This window comes from Rhodnius prolixus, unplaced genomic scaffold (genome assembly GCF_049639745.1).
Source record: "Rhodnius prolixus isolate KJV_2025 unplaced genomic scaffold, Rpr scaffold_18, whole genome shotgun sequence".
NCBI lineage: Eukaryota > Metazoa > Arthropoda > Insecta > Hemiptera > Reduviidae > Rhodnius > Rhodnius prolixus.
The window spans coordinates 3,079,072-3,097,235 of NW_027411636.1; the positions used below are offsets into that span (position 1 = coordinate 3,079,072).

The 18,164-nt window shown below is 34.6% G+C and overlaps 1 protein-coding gene and 1 long non-coding RNA gene across 5 annotated transcripts; one reads left to right on the forward strand and one right to left on the reverse strand.

Annotated features, from left to right (window-relative positions):
- Positions 1-86: 86 nt before the first annotated feature.
- LOC141462201 (dnaJ homolog subfamily B member 1-like) lies at positions 87-8,644 on the reverse strand. Of its 4 annotated transcripts, none has more exons than XM_074143868.1 (7): positions 8,565-8,644; positions 7,079-7,243; positions 6,680-6,991; positions 3,362-3,451; positions 3,041-3,265; positions 1,876-2,019; positions 87-271 (listed from the first exon to the last, which is right to left on the reverse strand). In XM_074143868.1, the coding sequence occupies exons 2-7, from the start codon at positions 7,235-7,237 to the stop codon at positions 185-187; spliced, it is 1,017 nt and encodes a 338-aa protein (XP_073999969.1). In that variant the 5' UTR covers positions 7,238-7,243; positions 8,565-8,644; the 3' UTR covers positions 87-184. The 4 variants fall into 4 exon arrangements, with proteins under 4 accessions (XP_073999969.1, XP_073999971.1, XP_073999970.1 ...); XM_074143870.1 differs by having other exon boundaries at positions 7,079-7,201; positions 8,565-8,634; XM_074143869.1 differs by lacking the exon at positions 8,565-8,644 and adding an exon at positions 8,225-8,383 and having other exon boundaries at positions 7,079-7,201.
- A 5,402-nt stretch (positions 8,645-14,046) lies between these two features.
- LOC141462205 (uncharacterized) lies at positions 14,047-17,637 on the forward strand. The gene is made up of 3 exons (XR_012463143.1): positions 14,047-14,120; positions 14,267-14,423; positions 17,488-17,637. It is a non-coding gene; the product is annotated as an uncharacterized lncRNA (long non-coding RNA).
- Positions 17,638-18,164: the final 527 nt, after the last annotated feature.

An 18,164-nucleotide genomic window follows, 5' to 3' on the forward strand; every position in this document is an offset into this window, starting at 1 on the left:
GATACACACATGTTTAACAAATTACGTGAACTGAACTGTAAGCTAAAATTATTTAACTAGTTGAAGAAGTAAAATAAGACACAGTGTAAGAAAGTAAGAATATATTGCAAATTATGAAAATAAAAATAATAGTAATCGAATAGACCATTGTGTAATAGCAGCTTCGGTGAGTTGGTCGTTGGAGTCAGTGCAGGATATCGCGTAGTAAATCCTTTGCAGTCGTACTGAGTTCTTCCGGGAAGATGATGTCAAAGCTGACCAACAGATCACCCTGGAAACAGAATAAACATACAATAGTCTCGAATGGTTAGAACATAGGTAGATGACCGACATGTGGGAGTCCTAATTCTGGACGCATTGGGTTCCAATAAAATAAATATTAAAGAAGTTCAGAAAAGCTGGAATAGTAGGAAGACCACTCTCCTTCTCAAACAGAACCATTTGTCCATATGATTGAATCATTGGAAAAAGTTCCCAGCTTCTATCAGGATGCCAGAATGTGAACTCAATATTGGCTCTTATATCGTAGCTCCTTTTAGACCTTTTTTTCCTCCGCAACTAATTCTGCATCAAAATCTTTTTAGACCATCCTAAAAGCAAATCAAATAATTGCAACCCTCCAAGAAAATGCAGAAAATAGTAATTTCTTATAATTTTCTAAACTTCCATAAACTACATTAATAAAAAGCCAAAATTTGGAAGTGAAACAATCTTTTTCTGCAACCATGTAGGAATGTTCTCATTACTCAATTAAAATCAGCTGTGTAATGCCGAACTTTACCTCACTAGTGGGGAAAAATTCCCATTAGTGTCACTTTCCTCACTTGTGAGTGGAAAAACTTTATTGGGCTTCCTTGATATAAGAAGTTTTGTTATTAAATATTTTCTGTAAAACTTTAATAAGCTTATTTAAATTTATTTTATCTAAATAATTAAAAAACGAATATTAAAAAAATAAAATAAAAATTGAAAGGAATATAGAAATAAAAATAATATTTTAATAAATAATTAGATATTTTTAATTATAGCAGTTAAAAAGTTTATAGTGTTACCTTACAGAAATCTAAAATGGATTCTAATGATTCCTGTTTAGTTATATTTTTTTTAAGTTAATAACCCTAATGGTTGCAGAAAAAATATAATATTTAACTCGAGTGTAAAGTATTTTCCTCACACTCGGCAATTTGCACTTGCACTCGCCTCGCTTCGCTCGCTCGTGCGTGCAAACCCTGCCTCGTGTGAGGAAAAGTACTACTTTCCACACTTGTTAAATAAATAACTATTAAAATAATTTTTCCAGACAATACTTCTAGGACAGTCTTAAGAAAGACAGTGGTGGGCCTTGGCGATCTCCTCTCTGATGAAGAGAGTCAGTAGAATTTAGAATGTTATTGGTAGTGTTTACCGCTGGGTAATTTCTCAACTCTGATTTGTGTAGATATGTTGTTGATTGTCACCCTTGTTGCTTATAACGGCAATGCGTTGATTGTAGCTAAATAAATAATTAAAAATTAAACAAAAATAATTTAGGATCAAAATTCTACATTTCGTAAAGTTCTTAACTGAAAAAGATGTGACCTGAAATATGGTTCTACTAAGAGAGAGAAGGTATTCAACGGAAACATGCGTTTTTTTGAGGCCTTCTGAACCGGAAAAAGTGATTTCCACACATTGATAAGTAGATTTGCGGGTGATGAAATAGTTAAGCGATTTCTTTTTTCACACTCTTAATCTTTCAACCCCAACCTAAAACCTTCTTAATAAGCTGTAATCAGGATTGCAGCACTTTAGAGCTAAACCTGTTCCCTGCCCGAATCTCTAAATCGAATTTTTCCTATGATTTGGGCCAAATTATTCTAATAAAATTTTGCTTACCCGTTGAGTTGGTTGCTTAGGAAGCGGCAGTCCTTCTCCAACGAATCTTTTTACCGTCTGTGGGTTGATGATGTCGTTTTTCATATTGAGCGTGAGTTTGCGTTCCGTCAGCGACGGCAGCTCCAGAAATACGCCGCATAATGCCTGAAAGTTAGAGCAGAGAGTTCTTTTACATGAATCACATGGGTTGAATTGAAATGCCTTGATTCAGCAGCTGAGTTAGTGCTGTGACTGGTCCCAGCTCCAAAAAAAGAGCCCAGTTTCCTGGTATCCCCTAGGACAGTAAGCCGATTGGCCCTTTTGAAAAAGCTGCACCCTTCATGTTTCAACTATTTAGTCTATATCATTATTTCTACAAGCCCTTTGTAATATTCAATTCTTTGTAATTTAGTGCTCGTTTATAAGAAACCTTCGGAAATCGATCAGCTACGATAATCCGTCAAGCATAAATAGCTGGAGCAGTAGCCCAATAAGACGAGCTATTATTCTCGCCCGCCCAATGCGATCCGATTCTCAGTCTGCAATGGCTACATCATCTGAAGTCGTAGTGCAGTAAGTTTAGGCGAGTACTTTATACTTAATTTGGTTTGATAAGCCCCACTTACTGCTTCTGTACACAAAATAGATACTTCCAGAACATTTGTATGGCAGTTTGCTGGCCTCTAAATAATTCAGGATTCCAAAGTATCCTATTGGGACTAAGCGATCTCCCTTGCTAAGTTACCCTAATGTCCAGAATGTTCTCAGCTCCCCTTATCAATGAAATCCTGGTCTGTTCTATTATAAAAGGATGCCCACAAAAGAGTTGAATATTATTTTCGTAGAACTAAATGATGCCTCAAGCTGCTTGGCTAATGAGACATGTCATGATCTCACAAGCGCAAGTTACAGTAACAGGAGTATAGTATATAACAGAAGTGGGCCTCAAGGCTTAGGACAGGAATAAAACCTTTCATTATTAAACTAATACGCTTGAACATAATATGCTTCATCTACCAACTCTCGGTTGATGCAGCCATTGTACTCTGCATATACGTACATACATAAAACAACTGTCACTAACTACCTAGAGTTTAGGGAAACATCAAAATTTAGATAAGAAATGCGGCTCTTTGTCTTTGAATCCACCAAACACTAATTACTGTATTTCCATCGAGCACCATACCTCTTTAAGAGTGACTTGGGCCGTATATCGAACATCACTGCCTTCCCTCTTCAAGAACGGATGCGGCTTGTCCCGAATAATGACCACTATATCAGCTGGAATCTTGTTTCTGCTTTGGTCTCCTTCTCTCAGAAAAGTTATCTTTGTACCGGATTTCCATCCTGGTTTTACGTTGATAGTTAAAACTTTATCCTCTGTTCTAAAGTAGCCATCCGGTTGGACAACCTGAATAGCCAATTATGTGTTTAAACTAAACAGTTATGTTTTACAGATAGTATAAAAGTAATTTTGTATTGGATTTTTTTTAAAACAGAAAGTTACCTTTTTAGTTATTTTTATCTTTTTGACGCATCCAGTGAAAATTTCATCTAAAGAAACGTAGAGATCGTGTTCGATGGGGCTGTCTTGGATCTGAAATGGATTACGGATGTAAAGCTGATATACTAAAACATTTTTGTTTTTAAGACAGTTTACACCACTAAATTTAAAAGAATGAAGTTAAAGTTAATTTAAGAATTGAAACAGGGAATTGGTTCTGTGTTCGCTATACGTATAATTTAAAGGCCAGAGAGGGAACTATTCATTTCTTTTGGCCATATGTTCTATCTTGACAGAACTTAAGAGTGCGACACCTTGGTGTTCGTTAACTTTGTCAAATTTAAGAGAACTTTGAAACCCTACTAATTGTCTAAATCTTATTCATTGTACAGATACCAACTGTTAAAAGAATTTAATTACGGGTTCATAAATTAAAACTGTCCGGTAGGACAGTTGTATAAGGGTTGATCGTCAAAAAGTGCACGAAAAAGCGTAACGTTGAAAAACACCCAACTTTGACAATTTTTTTCTCTTTTTCTACTAAAGATAAAATTCCCAAATTTTCTTTAAAATATGGGGCAAATCCTCCTTTATATCTGTAATTTTTTTGCAACAACCCAGATCTAATAGGTTTCGAGAAAAAAGTTGCCGAAAATGAGCAAAAACGGCTTTTTCAAAAAATGTTCTTGTTCTTGTTGTTGTTGTTGTTGTTGTTGTTGTTACCTTTTTTGTAAACAACGTACAGCCTAAACGCGCGAACCGATTTTCATGAATGAGGTGTCATTCGATTCGGAATTTTATGTAGATGTGCCTTTTGGGGGTCTCGACCCTGTACATCGAATGGGAGAGGAGTTAGCCCCCTTTATGTAAGGCCCCCTCCAAAATTATGATTACTAATTACTCTGTAAATCTTGGCCCGATTTTGATAAAATTTGGTAGGATGATAGGGTTAGGGCTCCCCTACGTAACATTAAAGCGGCGATCAGCTCTTACACTTGTTAAGGGGAAGTATAGGAATCGTTTCAAATTATCGACACGTGAACCGATTTTCATGAATGAAATGTCATTCGAATCGAAATTTTGTACAGATTTGCACTTTAAAAGTCTCGACGCCGTGCCTCATAAGGAGGGGAGTTTGCCCCACCCAAATAAGGCCCTTTCTAAAACTATTATTACCAATATTTCTATAACGCTTAGTCCGATTTTGATAAAATTCAGCTCGAATAAGTGGTTAAAGCACCTCTACATTGCTGATGCTCTTGCACCTACTAAGAGGAAGTACTGCAATCGTTTAAATTATCAATGAGTGAACCGATTTAAATCAATGAATTGTCGTTCGATTAAAAAATCTTTGCCTCTTTGCCTAGAAGTTCTGCAATCGCAGTTTATTTTTCTTACTCCTCTTAAAAGGAAGTAATGAAATCGCAGTTTAATTTTGTTATTCACGCACAAATACCTTCCTATGTTATTCAAAACGCTTTTTCAAAAAAAGTTGTTACTGAGGATGGTTTGGGGGACCTTAACGATAATCATTCTTTAAAAAGATCTCTCTAGTGGTAGTTACGGTTCCGACTTACCATCTTATCAGGTTATAATGATAGAATTGCTTATTCCAAATTTAAAAAAATCTGTAAAGCAGATATGTAACTTTGTAAAATAGACAAAAAGGAAAATCTATCCAAAAGGTACACAAATCAGCAAGCACCCAACATTTCATTAATTCTTCATTAATATTTAAGTAATTTTACTGCATTAATATTCATTAATATTTTTTAGAATTTATTAGATGTTATGCTGGCCACTTCATTTATAATATTTTTTTGTGATAATAATTATGATAAATCACACATATGTACATGCATGTTAAAGTAGAAAAAGACAAAGTTAGAGTAGGCTACTGTCTTGAATTCGTCTTGCCGAAATATTCGAGAGCACAAATAACACACAGTTATAACAAGTAGATTATTCAACAACAATTATTGATTTCTCAATTGTAATTTAATTTTACTTATAGTAAAATACTGGAATAATTAGCTGTCCTAAAAATATACATATCTTATTTACTTTATATTACATATTACATTTTTTTTTATAAAAAAAAGTTTTGAATTTTTTAGCCTCATAATTTTTTTTTATTTTTTATAACGTTTTTCTTTTTAACCTGTAATTAATAGTTTGATTATTATAAATAACTAGATATTACAGTCAATCTACAGTGCTAATTGAACAAATATTTTGTAGACGAAAATGGCCAGCATAAGTGACATCTAATAAATTCTAAAAAATATTAATGAATATTAATGCAGTAAAATTACTTAAATATTAATGAAGAATTAATGAAATGTTGGGTGCTTGCTGATTTGTGTACCTTTTGGCGTTTAATCAACCCTTATACTTAACATTTTAAACTGTAAGTTTTTGTTAAAGAGATAAATATGTTGCATTAATATTATTATTATTTTTGTGGCTTTATTTTTAGTTTCCTGTACTTTACTCGTGAACAGGAAGCGATTCTGCTTTATTATATTTATGAAATAATTGTTTCCTTTCTTCCACATTATTGAAGGTTTTTGTGTTCTAATCTTAATTCCGTAGAACTAGTTTTGAAAGTAATATTTAGTTTTCTTCTTACTTTATAATTGAATAAGAACTTAAATTCCGGCTGACAGACTACCGTATATGCTGTTTTTTCTTCATTGTCATCAATGCATATTATTATTAATTAAAGTTATTATTATTATTATTGCTATAAATATTATTATCACTATTTTTTTGTTTATGTTTAAGGCGCGTCAACATCTAAGGTTATTGACGCCCGGAGCTTTTTTCAGTGCACTGCCAGCCTCCGGACAGAGTTTTCTCGTTACAGATGACACTGTCCATCACCGAACAGTGAGCTGTAAGAAGCTCCTAGGAAGAGAAAATCTAAGGGTCAGCAGCTGGATTCGAACCCGGGACCTCCGCGTGGGGGTCCAGTACGCTAACCGCATAGCTAATCCCTTATTATTATTATTAATACTACTTTTCAACTTTTCAGTTGGAAAAAACTTCCGGTCGAGTCATTCCCTGAAAATTTGGATATTTGGCAATAGATTTAAAGCTCCTTAATCATATGTCCGTTTATAAGACCGTTCATTTCACTGAAATGGCACGTTAGAGAGAAAATACACCTAGTAAATTGGATTTCCAATTGCGAAATCTTGAATGTTGCGTTACAGTCCGGACTCAAAAAAGAGTATGCGATTCTTCCAGCTGTTTTCTTTAGAGGAAAAGGTTAAGTAAATCTCTCTCTAGGAACACACGGGTAGGCAATGGACTCACCTTAGCCTTGGTTCGACTTTTAGGGTGTAGATTAGTGGACGAAGGAGTAAGGAAGGAACCTCGTCCTAGACCGGCAGGAATTCCAGAAAAGAAACCGAACAGATCTGGACCTTCGTCCATGTCCTCGTCGCCAAAATCAAAGAACGTATCAAATGGTGAATGAGTGCCGAAGAATTGGGCAAATGTTGCCCAAGGATCACCGTGGAAATGAAAAGCGGTGCCACCACTCTGTCCGGCACCATCCGTGGATCCTTTTAGTCCTTCTTCGCCATATCTGTCGTAGATTTCACGTTTCTTCAGATTGCTCAACACCTAGCAAGCAATGTAAAGGCATTAGGATAGTTGGCCAATGATACTTTTCTTTTTTCTTTTTTTTATAGAAAACTTTTGGGGTGATACCTCATACGCTTCAGCAACTTCTTTGAATCTCTCTTCAGCACCTGGTGATTTATTCTTGTCAGGATGATACTTCAAGGCAAGCTGGCGATAGGCTTTCTTGATTGCTTCTGTAGTAGCTCCCTTCTGCAGACCCAATGTCTTATAATAGTCTTTACCCATAATTTACTAAAACATAAAATTGCTTCTTTTTTTTTTTTGTAAACAAAATTAACAAAGTTCATGCGTACTTTTTAATAGAACAATAACATCAGAGTTGTTTGCTGTGACAGCGTTTTCACCATACAAACAGGAAATATTTTTTAAATTTTGAGTTCATACAAGATGTAAACGTTTCTAGATCCGTTGAATTTGAAACAATGGGTTTTCCCAACCTGTGTAACATTAACCAGCGCGTAAGATCTAATCAAAATTCCGAGTACAATATGGGCTTTTCCAAGTTTTCTTCAATTTTATATAAATAACTGAAAGGGTTTCATTTGAACATGATAATTATTATTGTTTGAAAGTTCTCCTTAGAAAGTAATGATTTCATTAGGGTAGTAAGGGATCTCCGACGTCACGCTTCCTTTAACATTATCATTTTCATGCAAAAAAAGTTAGCAAACATGTTTAATTATAAAGTCAACAATCTTATTACTAATTCTAAATTTAGAGAAAATTTAACTGTATTAATTGAAGTGAGAGAAAGACTTGTGAGGGACATCAGTATTTTTGAACCATTAAGAATTTTACGAGTTCAATGTTCAAAGGAAAAGCGTTTAAAAGTCCTGAGAAAAACTTGATCATAACTGAAAAAAACAAAACGTAATTGGATTTTTAAAGTGTCCAGCTGATAAAAATCCTATTGAATTTTCATTTCCCTGGATGATTAAAATACAAGAACAATACATACATTTCGAGCCTGAAAGCTCTACTTAATGTGGTAACTCGTAGAATTTTGACAATTTTAAGCACCTTCTATTCAGGTTTGATGACACAGAAAATTTATATTGCTAAATGGTTGTTTCAATTACCTAATTTGAGATAAATCAAATGAATTCTGAATGAAATTCTAATCAAAATATAGCAATTTAAATTAAACGATCAACATATTTATCCAATCCAAAAAATAAATTCAACTCCTTATAAAACTTGCTTGGTACTTACCTTTTCCTTTAACCACTGCATTACATAAAATTTATTTTAAACAAATACCTCTTATTAAAAGTGACAAAAACGTTTTAAAAACTGTAAAGAATGTTACTCATACAATAGACAAACTAGAAGTAATCTGGTTAAAAGATATGTAGTAGGGTTATGCTAAGATAGGTTACTTTACTAGAAGTAAGCAGCAACTTAACCTATTTTAGTAGAATGGCATTAAATATAACTGAAAATTTTGAATTTGAATTTTATTTGGGTTAGCAACAAAGTAATGAAATCTGTTGTGAACACACTTGACTTTCTCTAATCGCTGTTTACTTAATCAAATTTTCTTAAAACTTACCATTTATACTGAAAAGTAGAGGTCGTCAACAGCATACAAGTTTAAGGTGTCCTTTTTGAAAAAAAAGTTGCTGAAAAGCAAAAAACAACCAATTCAGGTAAGTGGCACTAAAAGGTCAGCCAATTTTAATTGAATTTCAAATTGTTTGTTACATATCTAACCCTTATTTAATATATTTAACTTTAAACTGAAGTGGTGCTTTAGAGTTAAACCAAACCATCTTCCTCGCCTAGTAGTGCCCCTTTATCGAGTTTTCTCGCAAAAATGTTTCACGTAAAAGTTGTAGAACTACTCATGCGTAATAAGTTTAAATTAAAGTCAGTAATGGAAGCCGTTTTTGAGGAAAATTCTCAAAAAAACTGATGGAAGAAAATGGTAGACTATAATGTAGTAGATGATAATGAAATTGGATCGAGTCTCAGTTCTTGTCGATGTTCTCTCCTGAACTATATCCAGTTGGAGGTTAAGAGTAATCCTGGCAGACCTGGTCTAATGATGTGATAAGCATCTCGCGCCCACATTCAGGTATTGGACAGACTTATTGGCTTTATACCTCGAGTGAACTGCCCTATCTAGTTCCAGGTAGCCAATGCAGATCAATTAATTTTTTATTTTTTTTTTTAATTAAAAAACACAAAAAGAACAAGGTTGCGGAAATTAAGCATGACTAATGTTTCATTAAATCATTTATTCTGTCGAGTGAGGGAGTCTGGATTAAATTAAACCTCTAATCCCTCCAAAAATACAGTTGGTGTAATTAAAAATAATTAATGTTTAGGATGGGGAATAAGATAGAGTATATTTTAGTCAGGGGCATTAACGGGAAGGAAAAAAATAAAATATTAAATGGAAAGGAGAGTGTGGAAAAAGAGGGTTGGAAGATCTGAAGTCACACCAGCCATTGAATTGCATACCACACAACTGCCTCCGCAATAGTAACAATAAACATGTACTCACCGGCTCTTTTCTTTGGAACTTATGAAGAATAGACGGGAACAAAAGGTACGATGAAAAGACTATGGTTATGCGCACATATTATGCGAAATTAATTGGACTCAGGCTGGACATGGGCATGTACGGTATAATCCACTTGTGTTCATGGTGACTTCATGCAGAGCAGGACATTTGCATGCGTTTCTACAGTAAAATATGATAATTACTTTATGTTCCTGTTGGTGGTAAGAAGGAGGCAACAGTGTTGCCAAATATTCGCATTCAAATCGCATCACTTGGTTCGGTTCAAGTGAAGTGCAGACATGGACAAGTTTTCGACCGAGCTGTTACAATGTTTTTATGAAACGGAAAAATTGATGTCAAACCTCACAATACACAAGGTTCTGTCTCACAAATATTCAAACTCCAAATTGTTGAACAAGAAAGAAAAATCTGAAGCAAATTATTCTAACTAGTAATAAATTAAATAATTGAACAATAAAAATAAATAAGCTGTAAAATTATATTATTATTATCATTATTATTTTTAGCTATCTCCTTTGGTATTAAAACGGATTAATTTACCATCAATAAATAATAAATAAAATGGAAAAGTAATTTTCAATGAATAAATATTGATTCATTGGATTATGATGGCATTGGCTGTGCAGTGACAGTTGGTAGCCCTGGAGAGACTCTAAAGCGCTTGATGGACGTGATGGGGGGGGATGAAATTTAGCTCCATTAAATGATGAGGTGCGGAAGCACTTACAGCATTTTATTTCATTTCCTATTTAATCATCATTATTATAAATTCTGCTGGACAGTTTTATTACAGTCAATAATGTAATTACGACCTTTTTTTTTGTCAAATGTAATTTATACTTTAAATAAAATCACTTTAAATCATTGTGTGGAATAATTTCAAGATGAAATGCTAGTAATTTTGAATTTAACTTTTCAATTTTTTTGAGTTCGTGTAACCGCATGATAACAGCCGCCTTACTAAACATTATACAGATCGTAAATCATGAGAGTTTCAATAAACACCTCGGCCCCCCCCTCTCAAAAAAAAGAAGGTTCGTAAAACATTGACGTGACAGTTTAGAGAGGTGCCCATCTTATAACCTTCCATAGTCCGCCATAAATAGGTTATTTATTTAACAAGTGTGGAAAGTAGTACTTTTCCTCACGCGAGGCAGGGTTTGCACGCACGAGCGAGTGAAGCGAGGCGAGTGCAAGTGCAAATTGCCGAGTGTGAGGAAAATACTTTACACTCGAGTTAAATATATTTTTTCTGCAACCATTAGATTTATTAACTAAAAAAATTAAAAATTTCATTTTTACAGTCTACAAAAAGTAATTTATTTATTACATTTATTGTTATATTACAATTATTTACATTAATTACGTATTTACATTACTTTTTACATTTTCTGCTGTTTCTTTTATTGATGGAGTGTTTTCTAAACAGGAATCACTAGAATCCATTTTAAAGGTAATACTATAACCTTTTTAACTGTTATAATTAAAAATATCTAATTATTTATAAAAATATTATTTTTATTTCTATATTCCTTTCAATTTTCATTTTATTTTTTAATATTCGTTTTTTAATTATTTAGTTACGTTAAATAAGCTTATTAAAGTTTTACAGAAAATATTTATGTTAATAACAAAACTTCTTATATCAAGGAAGCACAATAAAGTTTTTCCACACACTAGTGAGGAAAGTGACACTAATGGGAATTTTTCCCCACTAGTGTGGGAAGTTGGGCATTACACAGCTGATTTTAATTGAGTAATGAGAACTTCCCTACATGGTTGCAGAAAAAAGAAATTTTCCCGAGTGAAAAGAATGGAGAAATAGGCGACGGCAAGAGGAAGTGATGAGAAAACTTGTCATCATCATTTTCCCAACATTGAACTGAGTTTCCCAAAACAAGGTATCCCACCCTAAACTCAGTTATAGTTTTGCATGTTCAAAGTGCAGTAGGAAATTATGATACTGTTTTCATTAAAAACTCTTTCCAGTCATTATTAGAAGGAAAAGCCTATGTACAGAGAGAGTTTTCTCTTAGTTTTTCCCCACGCCTGAGGGTGCCACCTCTCAAATAAATACAGAATAGATTTGCATATTAAAACGCTATTTCTTGGCGAGTTAGTCGTCAAAACTCAAAAATACCGCCATCATATAGCCACGGCTGACTCTATCTATAGAAAACGTCACCGCGCCCCCATTTCTCCCGCAGTTTCCCTCACTTCCCCCCCTACACTGCCGCCCCCTTTAATTCTCAACTAATAAAAACTTTGTCCCTACTTCAATATTGAAGAACTTGTAAACTACCGCAAAGATATTCCTCTTTCTCCGTCTATTCTTCAAACTTTAGTTTTTCCCTTTATCCGTTTAAGCTTGATCCTTAATCTTTACCATCTCTTTTACAACCAAAAGAGAGCATATTGTGATCTCGTGCAGGCTTTAGATTTTGAGGAATTACCGGAAATACACGGTTTCAGGTCTTCTGAGTCTAGAGATGTGGTTTTAGTAATTGATCTGAGTGCATGCATGTGTTTGCATCTACTGTAATTCAAAATCAGTCATCCGGAAGTAACCCTTGACTTTTTTACTGTTCCATTTCCGTTCAACAGCCCTGATTTAATGCTTGGTGGAAAATCCTGTTTGGCTTCATAATTTCTTCATTAGTCCAAGAACTTCGAAGGCCATAATTGACTTGGTAGGATTTTTTTCAGGTAAAGACGATCCAGAAGGCAATTCACCATGCAACGTAGTCCTTTTAAAAACTTTCCATAGTCCATTAAATTCAAAAAATTTATAATAAGGTTAAGGTTATTTAAAGGCTTTAAAACTTTAGATTATAAGGCTATGCAGTTAGAACCTCACAGGTAATCGATGTACGTACACAGCCTACCTAGTTAGACGTCTTCACAGATCTGTATAGTTAACGAAGATATTTAGATTGCTAAGTTATGCAGGTTAGCTGCAAGAGTAGGGTTTGTGGTTAATGATAACATCAAAGATTCACTCTAATGTCTGGGTAACGCAGCATCACTTTGTACCAAACACAAGTAGAGAAGTGCCAAGGTGAGTGCGCGTGTGTAGGATCTCACTAAAGAAGCCATGAGACAGTGCCTTAAGAAGTGAGGTAAGTGTAAATGGCGTGCTTAGTAAAGCACCATATTATGCTTACAATAAACTTTACAACTATATTGTAATGAACTAAGTCCCCTTTTGGTATACCAAGTTATAATTTAGTTTTCTAAGCGACCATAAATATCGTTCAATTGTGTAAGTTAAGTAAGTTTACGAGAACTATAAAGTTGGCGAGTAATTTTTTTTTTTACTTACATTAAGAGGAACTATATTGTGATCAAGTATTCAACCGGAAATATAATTTGAAGTCTATTGGACAACGTGGAATACAGTGCTCTTTGTTTGTCTGTCTATCGGCTTTCTGACTTATTCTGTTCCGCTTATTGTATTTCATTAATCTAGCAGATTAATTGTTTGTATTTTACAATGTAGAACATTTATATGAAACACTTTTTCGTTGTAATTAATGATCCAAGGGCGAAGGATGCCAGTTAGGAATTGCATCCACAGAACCCGAATAGATAAAGGCGTCACCAAGTGGCGATGAATGCATTATACATATCCAAAACATTCACGTCAGTTTCTTTTTGCACCTGACTGTAATTTGTGGAAGTTGTTTACGAAGAGCAATTAAAACTTCAGTAAAAATTTAATGTTAAAAGTAAATTTACCAATTAAATTGTGCACGACAGAGAAAGTTGTGAGTTCGTCATGCGCAGAACTTCATAGAATATTTAAGACTATTAGAGTGTGGAGATAAACTTGACAAGAAGCCCCCGATGCGATCTCGTACAAATTTAAACAAGATATATAACTCAGTAAACTATTCATCCTGTAAACTTTGTTTTACTGTGTGCGGGGGCACAATTAGGGCTAACATGTGTGATATTTATATGGAGCACCTGAGTATCAAACATGTTGGAATATTAAATAAAAATAAGGAAAAGTTATTGTGGATGGATCAGAGTTTTGGACCTTCAGTTACGAACAGCTGAGTAATGAAACGCTCAAAATTCAACTTGACATCACTTATCGATTATTCATCCCAAAAAGTTAACAGCAAAGTGCTAGCGCAGAATATAATCAATTTTACCATCCATCGATCTTCCAAGATATTAGAATATTAAACTCGATAAATGATGAAAATGTAGAATTAATACCATTAATGTAGCTACAAGATGAAAAAGTACAGACCACTGTACTGTACAAGGTTTTTAGTTGATGATTTATTTTGGTGGCCCCCTCTGACAGAGCCTTTAAGAAATATGAACACTATTTTCTGATCAATTAAATAGTAATACATTATGCAAAAACAATGTAAATTACTCTAATGGTTTTCTTTAAACTTACATTATCTTTTTGATACACATTATACCGACGGAGTTAGTATAATTACCATTTTATCGATAAAGGGAATTTCTGAGGGAGGTTTTCCACCTTCAGGTTAGTAAGTAGTAAGATCCTGTTACTGATTTAATATTTGATTTGATTCTAAAATTTGAAGCTCAAAGGTAATGCAGAATCAGATTGAATTAATTTTTCTTTTTATTTTTATCTCGCCAAAATTAGCTCAGTGTTATTTCTGGATATCATGGCATTTAATATCGTATAGAGCTTTTTAACTTTTAAAGTGAAATATTTTTGAATGAAAAATAAGTTACAGGGCAGTTCTGTGGTACGAGTTACTTCTCTTAAAAGGATCTTTCAGTATGATGTACCTATAGATAAACTGTTCATGATGTTTGGAAGAATCAGAATATGTTTCAAAACTTTGATGTTTGAATCCTTGGAGATCAATTTCAACAGAATATCGTGTAAGTGTTTGCAAAAGATATTTTTTTCTTATATTGGTAACACATTCTCACCATAAAAACAACTATTAACTGAAAAAAAAATCTATTTTCACTCGAAAGAAAAGTTATTAGTGAACTGATAAAATTGTTATTACGAGTTAGAAGGGATGTCCGCCGGACTGTAGAAGATGGTACATTAAAAGAGGTAGTCGCAATATAGTGACGACCATCGGAGGAAAGTTTAGGCGATGATGTTTAGGGTGTGGGAAATGTGACATCCTCCTCACACAGGTGAAATTGGAAGGGGAATAATAATTATAAGTTCGTGGAGACTTTATCAAACGTGTCTCTGCTATTGGCAATGCCACGGCTTCCTGCATGTTCGGGAGCGTGTTTTTTCGGAAGGTTTTTCGAACCCCCCATGTTGGTGAAATTTAATTTTCTTCTTTTTTACTCCCCTTCATGGGCTGAAAAACCAGAAATAAATCATTAAAATTTTCAAAGATGTTTTTATATTCTCCAAAAATGAAATATATCTCTGTTTGATCTGTTTTTTTTTGGACAGGTCTGTGTGTACAAACTCCATTCTTGGCAGCAAATGGTTAGGAACAAAACGCTTTGTATTTCTCCCTTATTATGAATTCTGACCTCATCAGTTTTATACGCACTTATAGCGTTGTTAAATTTAATAAATTTTACAGGACGTCATGTATATAATTAATACGTTCAAGTTCTAGGAAAATCGATGGCGTTTTCGAGAAAAACTGAAGAAAAAAAAAATCGATTTTGTGCTGGATTCAATCAACAAGTGGACCGTTTATTTTGAAAGTGGTGTAAGTCCAGTTTCTGTTATTTCGAGAAAATTAAAGGTTAACATATCTGTTAATTATAAAATTTAGACAAATTATATGAAGTCTGGCAATGTTTCTACTGATTTATCAGTATGTAATTTGGTTATATAAATTTGTTTTAGGCGTATTTTACTAAACTGATGTATACTTACGGGCTGCAAATGGACTTACATCACTTTCAAAATTAAACAATTGTAAAAATAGTTTAATTTCAATTTTGAAAAATCAAATAGTATATATTTTCAAATAATAATATTGTAAGCGCGTGAGGCTTACACCCAGATGCGGAGAGGGGAAGATGACGTAAACGTAATTTAAATCGATACGTGCTCGGGGGGGGGGAGATAAATAAATACAAAGAAAATATTTAGTAATGAAAATGGTCAAGAAAACACTTACCTTTTACGCACCGGAAGCGAGCGCACTCAGCATCCGCCAGGCGGTGAAGGATCTCTAATTAAGCGGTAGAAGGGAATAAGAACTATTAAGGAGCTGAGGTAAACAAGTGTGTAAAGATGTGTGTGTGTAATGTGTAGCTGAGCTCCTAGAAGCGTAAGAAATATTGGGGTTCAAGCCCAAAGAGGCGTATTAGAATTGGAAGTGATGTAAGCGGAAGAGGGAAGGGTAATAGTGCACCAAGTGCACTAGATGCGGATGAGGAAGAGGTAATAGTACAATCAATGCACTAGATGCGGATGAAGGAAGAGGTAATAGTACAATCAATGCACTAGATGCGGATGAAGCGAAGTGCTAGATATCAGCGGAAGTGACTCTTAGCAGGTTGAGGTGCAGTAAGAATTACACCAGCAGGCAGACTCGAGTGACGTAGGGCCGGAAGCAGCCGATGATGAAGCGTTGCGGAAGTACGAAAAGCTGTACTTGAAGCGTTGGTCCAGCGGACGCGTACTATATCTGATGCAGAGCAGGGCCAGACGTAGACTCGTTATGAAGCGGTATGGAATTGAGGAGCACTAACTTATTTGCACAGAGTCAGCGGCGTACTGAACTACAGCAGACGGAAAAACCCCACGGGTAAGAGAGGATAGAGAAGGGGAAGGTTGAAACCATGGGAACTGAGAACTAAACAAAACTACAAAATAGAAAAATAAGATTTTGGCGGCGACACCAAAGGAAAAGATTAACGAAAAATAACGCGTACTACGAGAATTGGAATAAGGAGAGAGAGAGAGAGAGAGAAATAGAAAAAGGCGAGATGGAGAACTGTCAAACGGTACCGCCGAGAAAGGACGGTACGCGGCTTAACAAATATACTAATGTATAATAATATTTCATGTTAATAAATAATAATATACTTCATATTAATCTAATTTTGTTTACAAATATTAATGACACGGCATAAAATAGAAGTAATATTTTTAATTTTAGACGCTAATTACATTGTTAAAATTACAAGATATTGATAGTATTTAATATAAAACAAATGTAAAATAACAGGCTACTGATCGGCAACCATCTGCTAAGCCGCCTACCACTGTCAATTGGTCTTACACCACTTTCATAATCGATGATTCTGCAATTTCATTTACCGACCAATTTTAAATTCTACAAAACATGGGAATTTTTTAAGAAATTAAACACGGACTAGTTATACATAAAAAATTAACATAAAATTGAGCATGAATTACGTGATATCCCATTTTTTTCAAAAATGGACTTACACCACTTTCAAAATAAACGGTCCAAGTATAGTTGGAGGACGAAACCAGTCCAGGATACAATCGAAACTTACTTGCTACGATCGATAATAACAATAAAGTAAAATTGGTATGTTTAAAAATTCATATATATTTTTTTTTTTTTAAACCAGTCTAAGTTAGAACTTTGAGATCAGTATCAAGAGAAAACCGAACCAGATATTTCTCCTGGTTATAAAATGGGGGAAAATGGTGAAATTTAAATTTATAGTTGAATCGGGGCGCCACGGTAGCCGGGCGGTTAGAGGCGAGTCCTGCGAAGCTAATAGGTATTGTGGTACTGGGTTCGATTCCCGGTCTTAGGCTTTGGATTTTATTTAATGGTTAATAAAAGAAATTTACGGTAAAGTGTGTTTGCTAGTCGCCTCCGTTACCTAATTGGTAGTTGGACGTAAAGTCTGCCTGAAAATATATGCAATTACTTTACTTTACTTACTTTTATAGTTGAATCGATAAAAGAAGACAACCGATTTATCCTTGCTTTCCACTAAAATAACAGTAAATACTTATTATTTTCAGCGATTGTCCAACGATAGTCGTCAACCGCTCAAGAATTCGCCGCTGCAAACATAGAGAGCGCCAGCGTTCTCTTTATAAAACCTGACGAAGGGACAAATATGTGACTGAAAGCTGTGGAGTTAGAAATAAATACAGTGTTGACATAAATAATACATTTGGATCTTGCATTATGTAGAACAGATATGAGGTAAAAGCGTGGATCAAAAATATATAGGGCATGTAGAAGGGAGAGAACTTTGTCAACTACAATGGTACGACTGGTAAATCTACTGTGGTGCCATTTCCGTTTGTCCATCGGATGGTAGACTAGAGCCGTTGTACTGCAGGTATTGCGCTGGGTTTCAGCGTGCTGCATAAGCTGAGTAAGCACTAGCTGGGAGTGTAATGTTCCAGCTGACAGCCCGAGTGGAAGCACAATTGATAGATGAACGACTCGAGGAGGTAACCAGGCCAAGCTTACACTATCTCCAGGATCTTCTTTACAGTCGCAGGATCTTGAACAATGATCCCCATTGTTATCCACTCTCGGCGTGCTTAATACGGAATATAGTTTCCACGTCTTCTTTTTTTTTTTTTTTTAAATAAAATTAGGTCAAGTTCTTAAACGAGGATTTGTATAGAGAACAGAAAATGGCAGATAGTCGCGCCGTCTGGGCTAGTTTTATTGTCCAAATCGC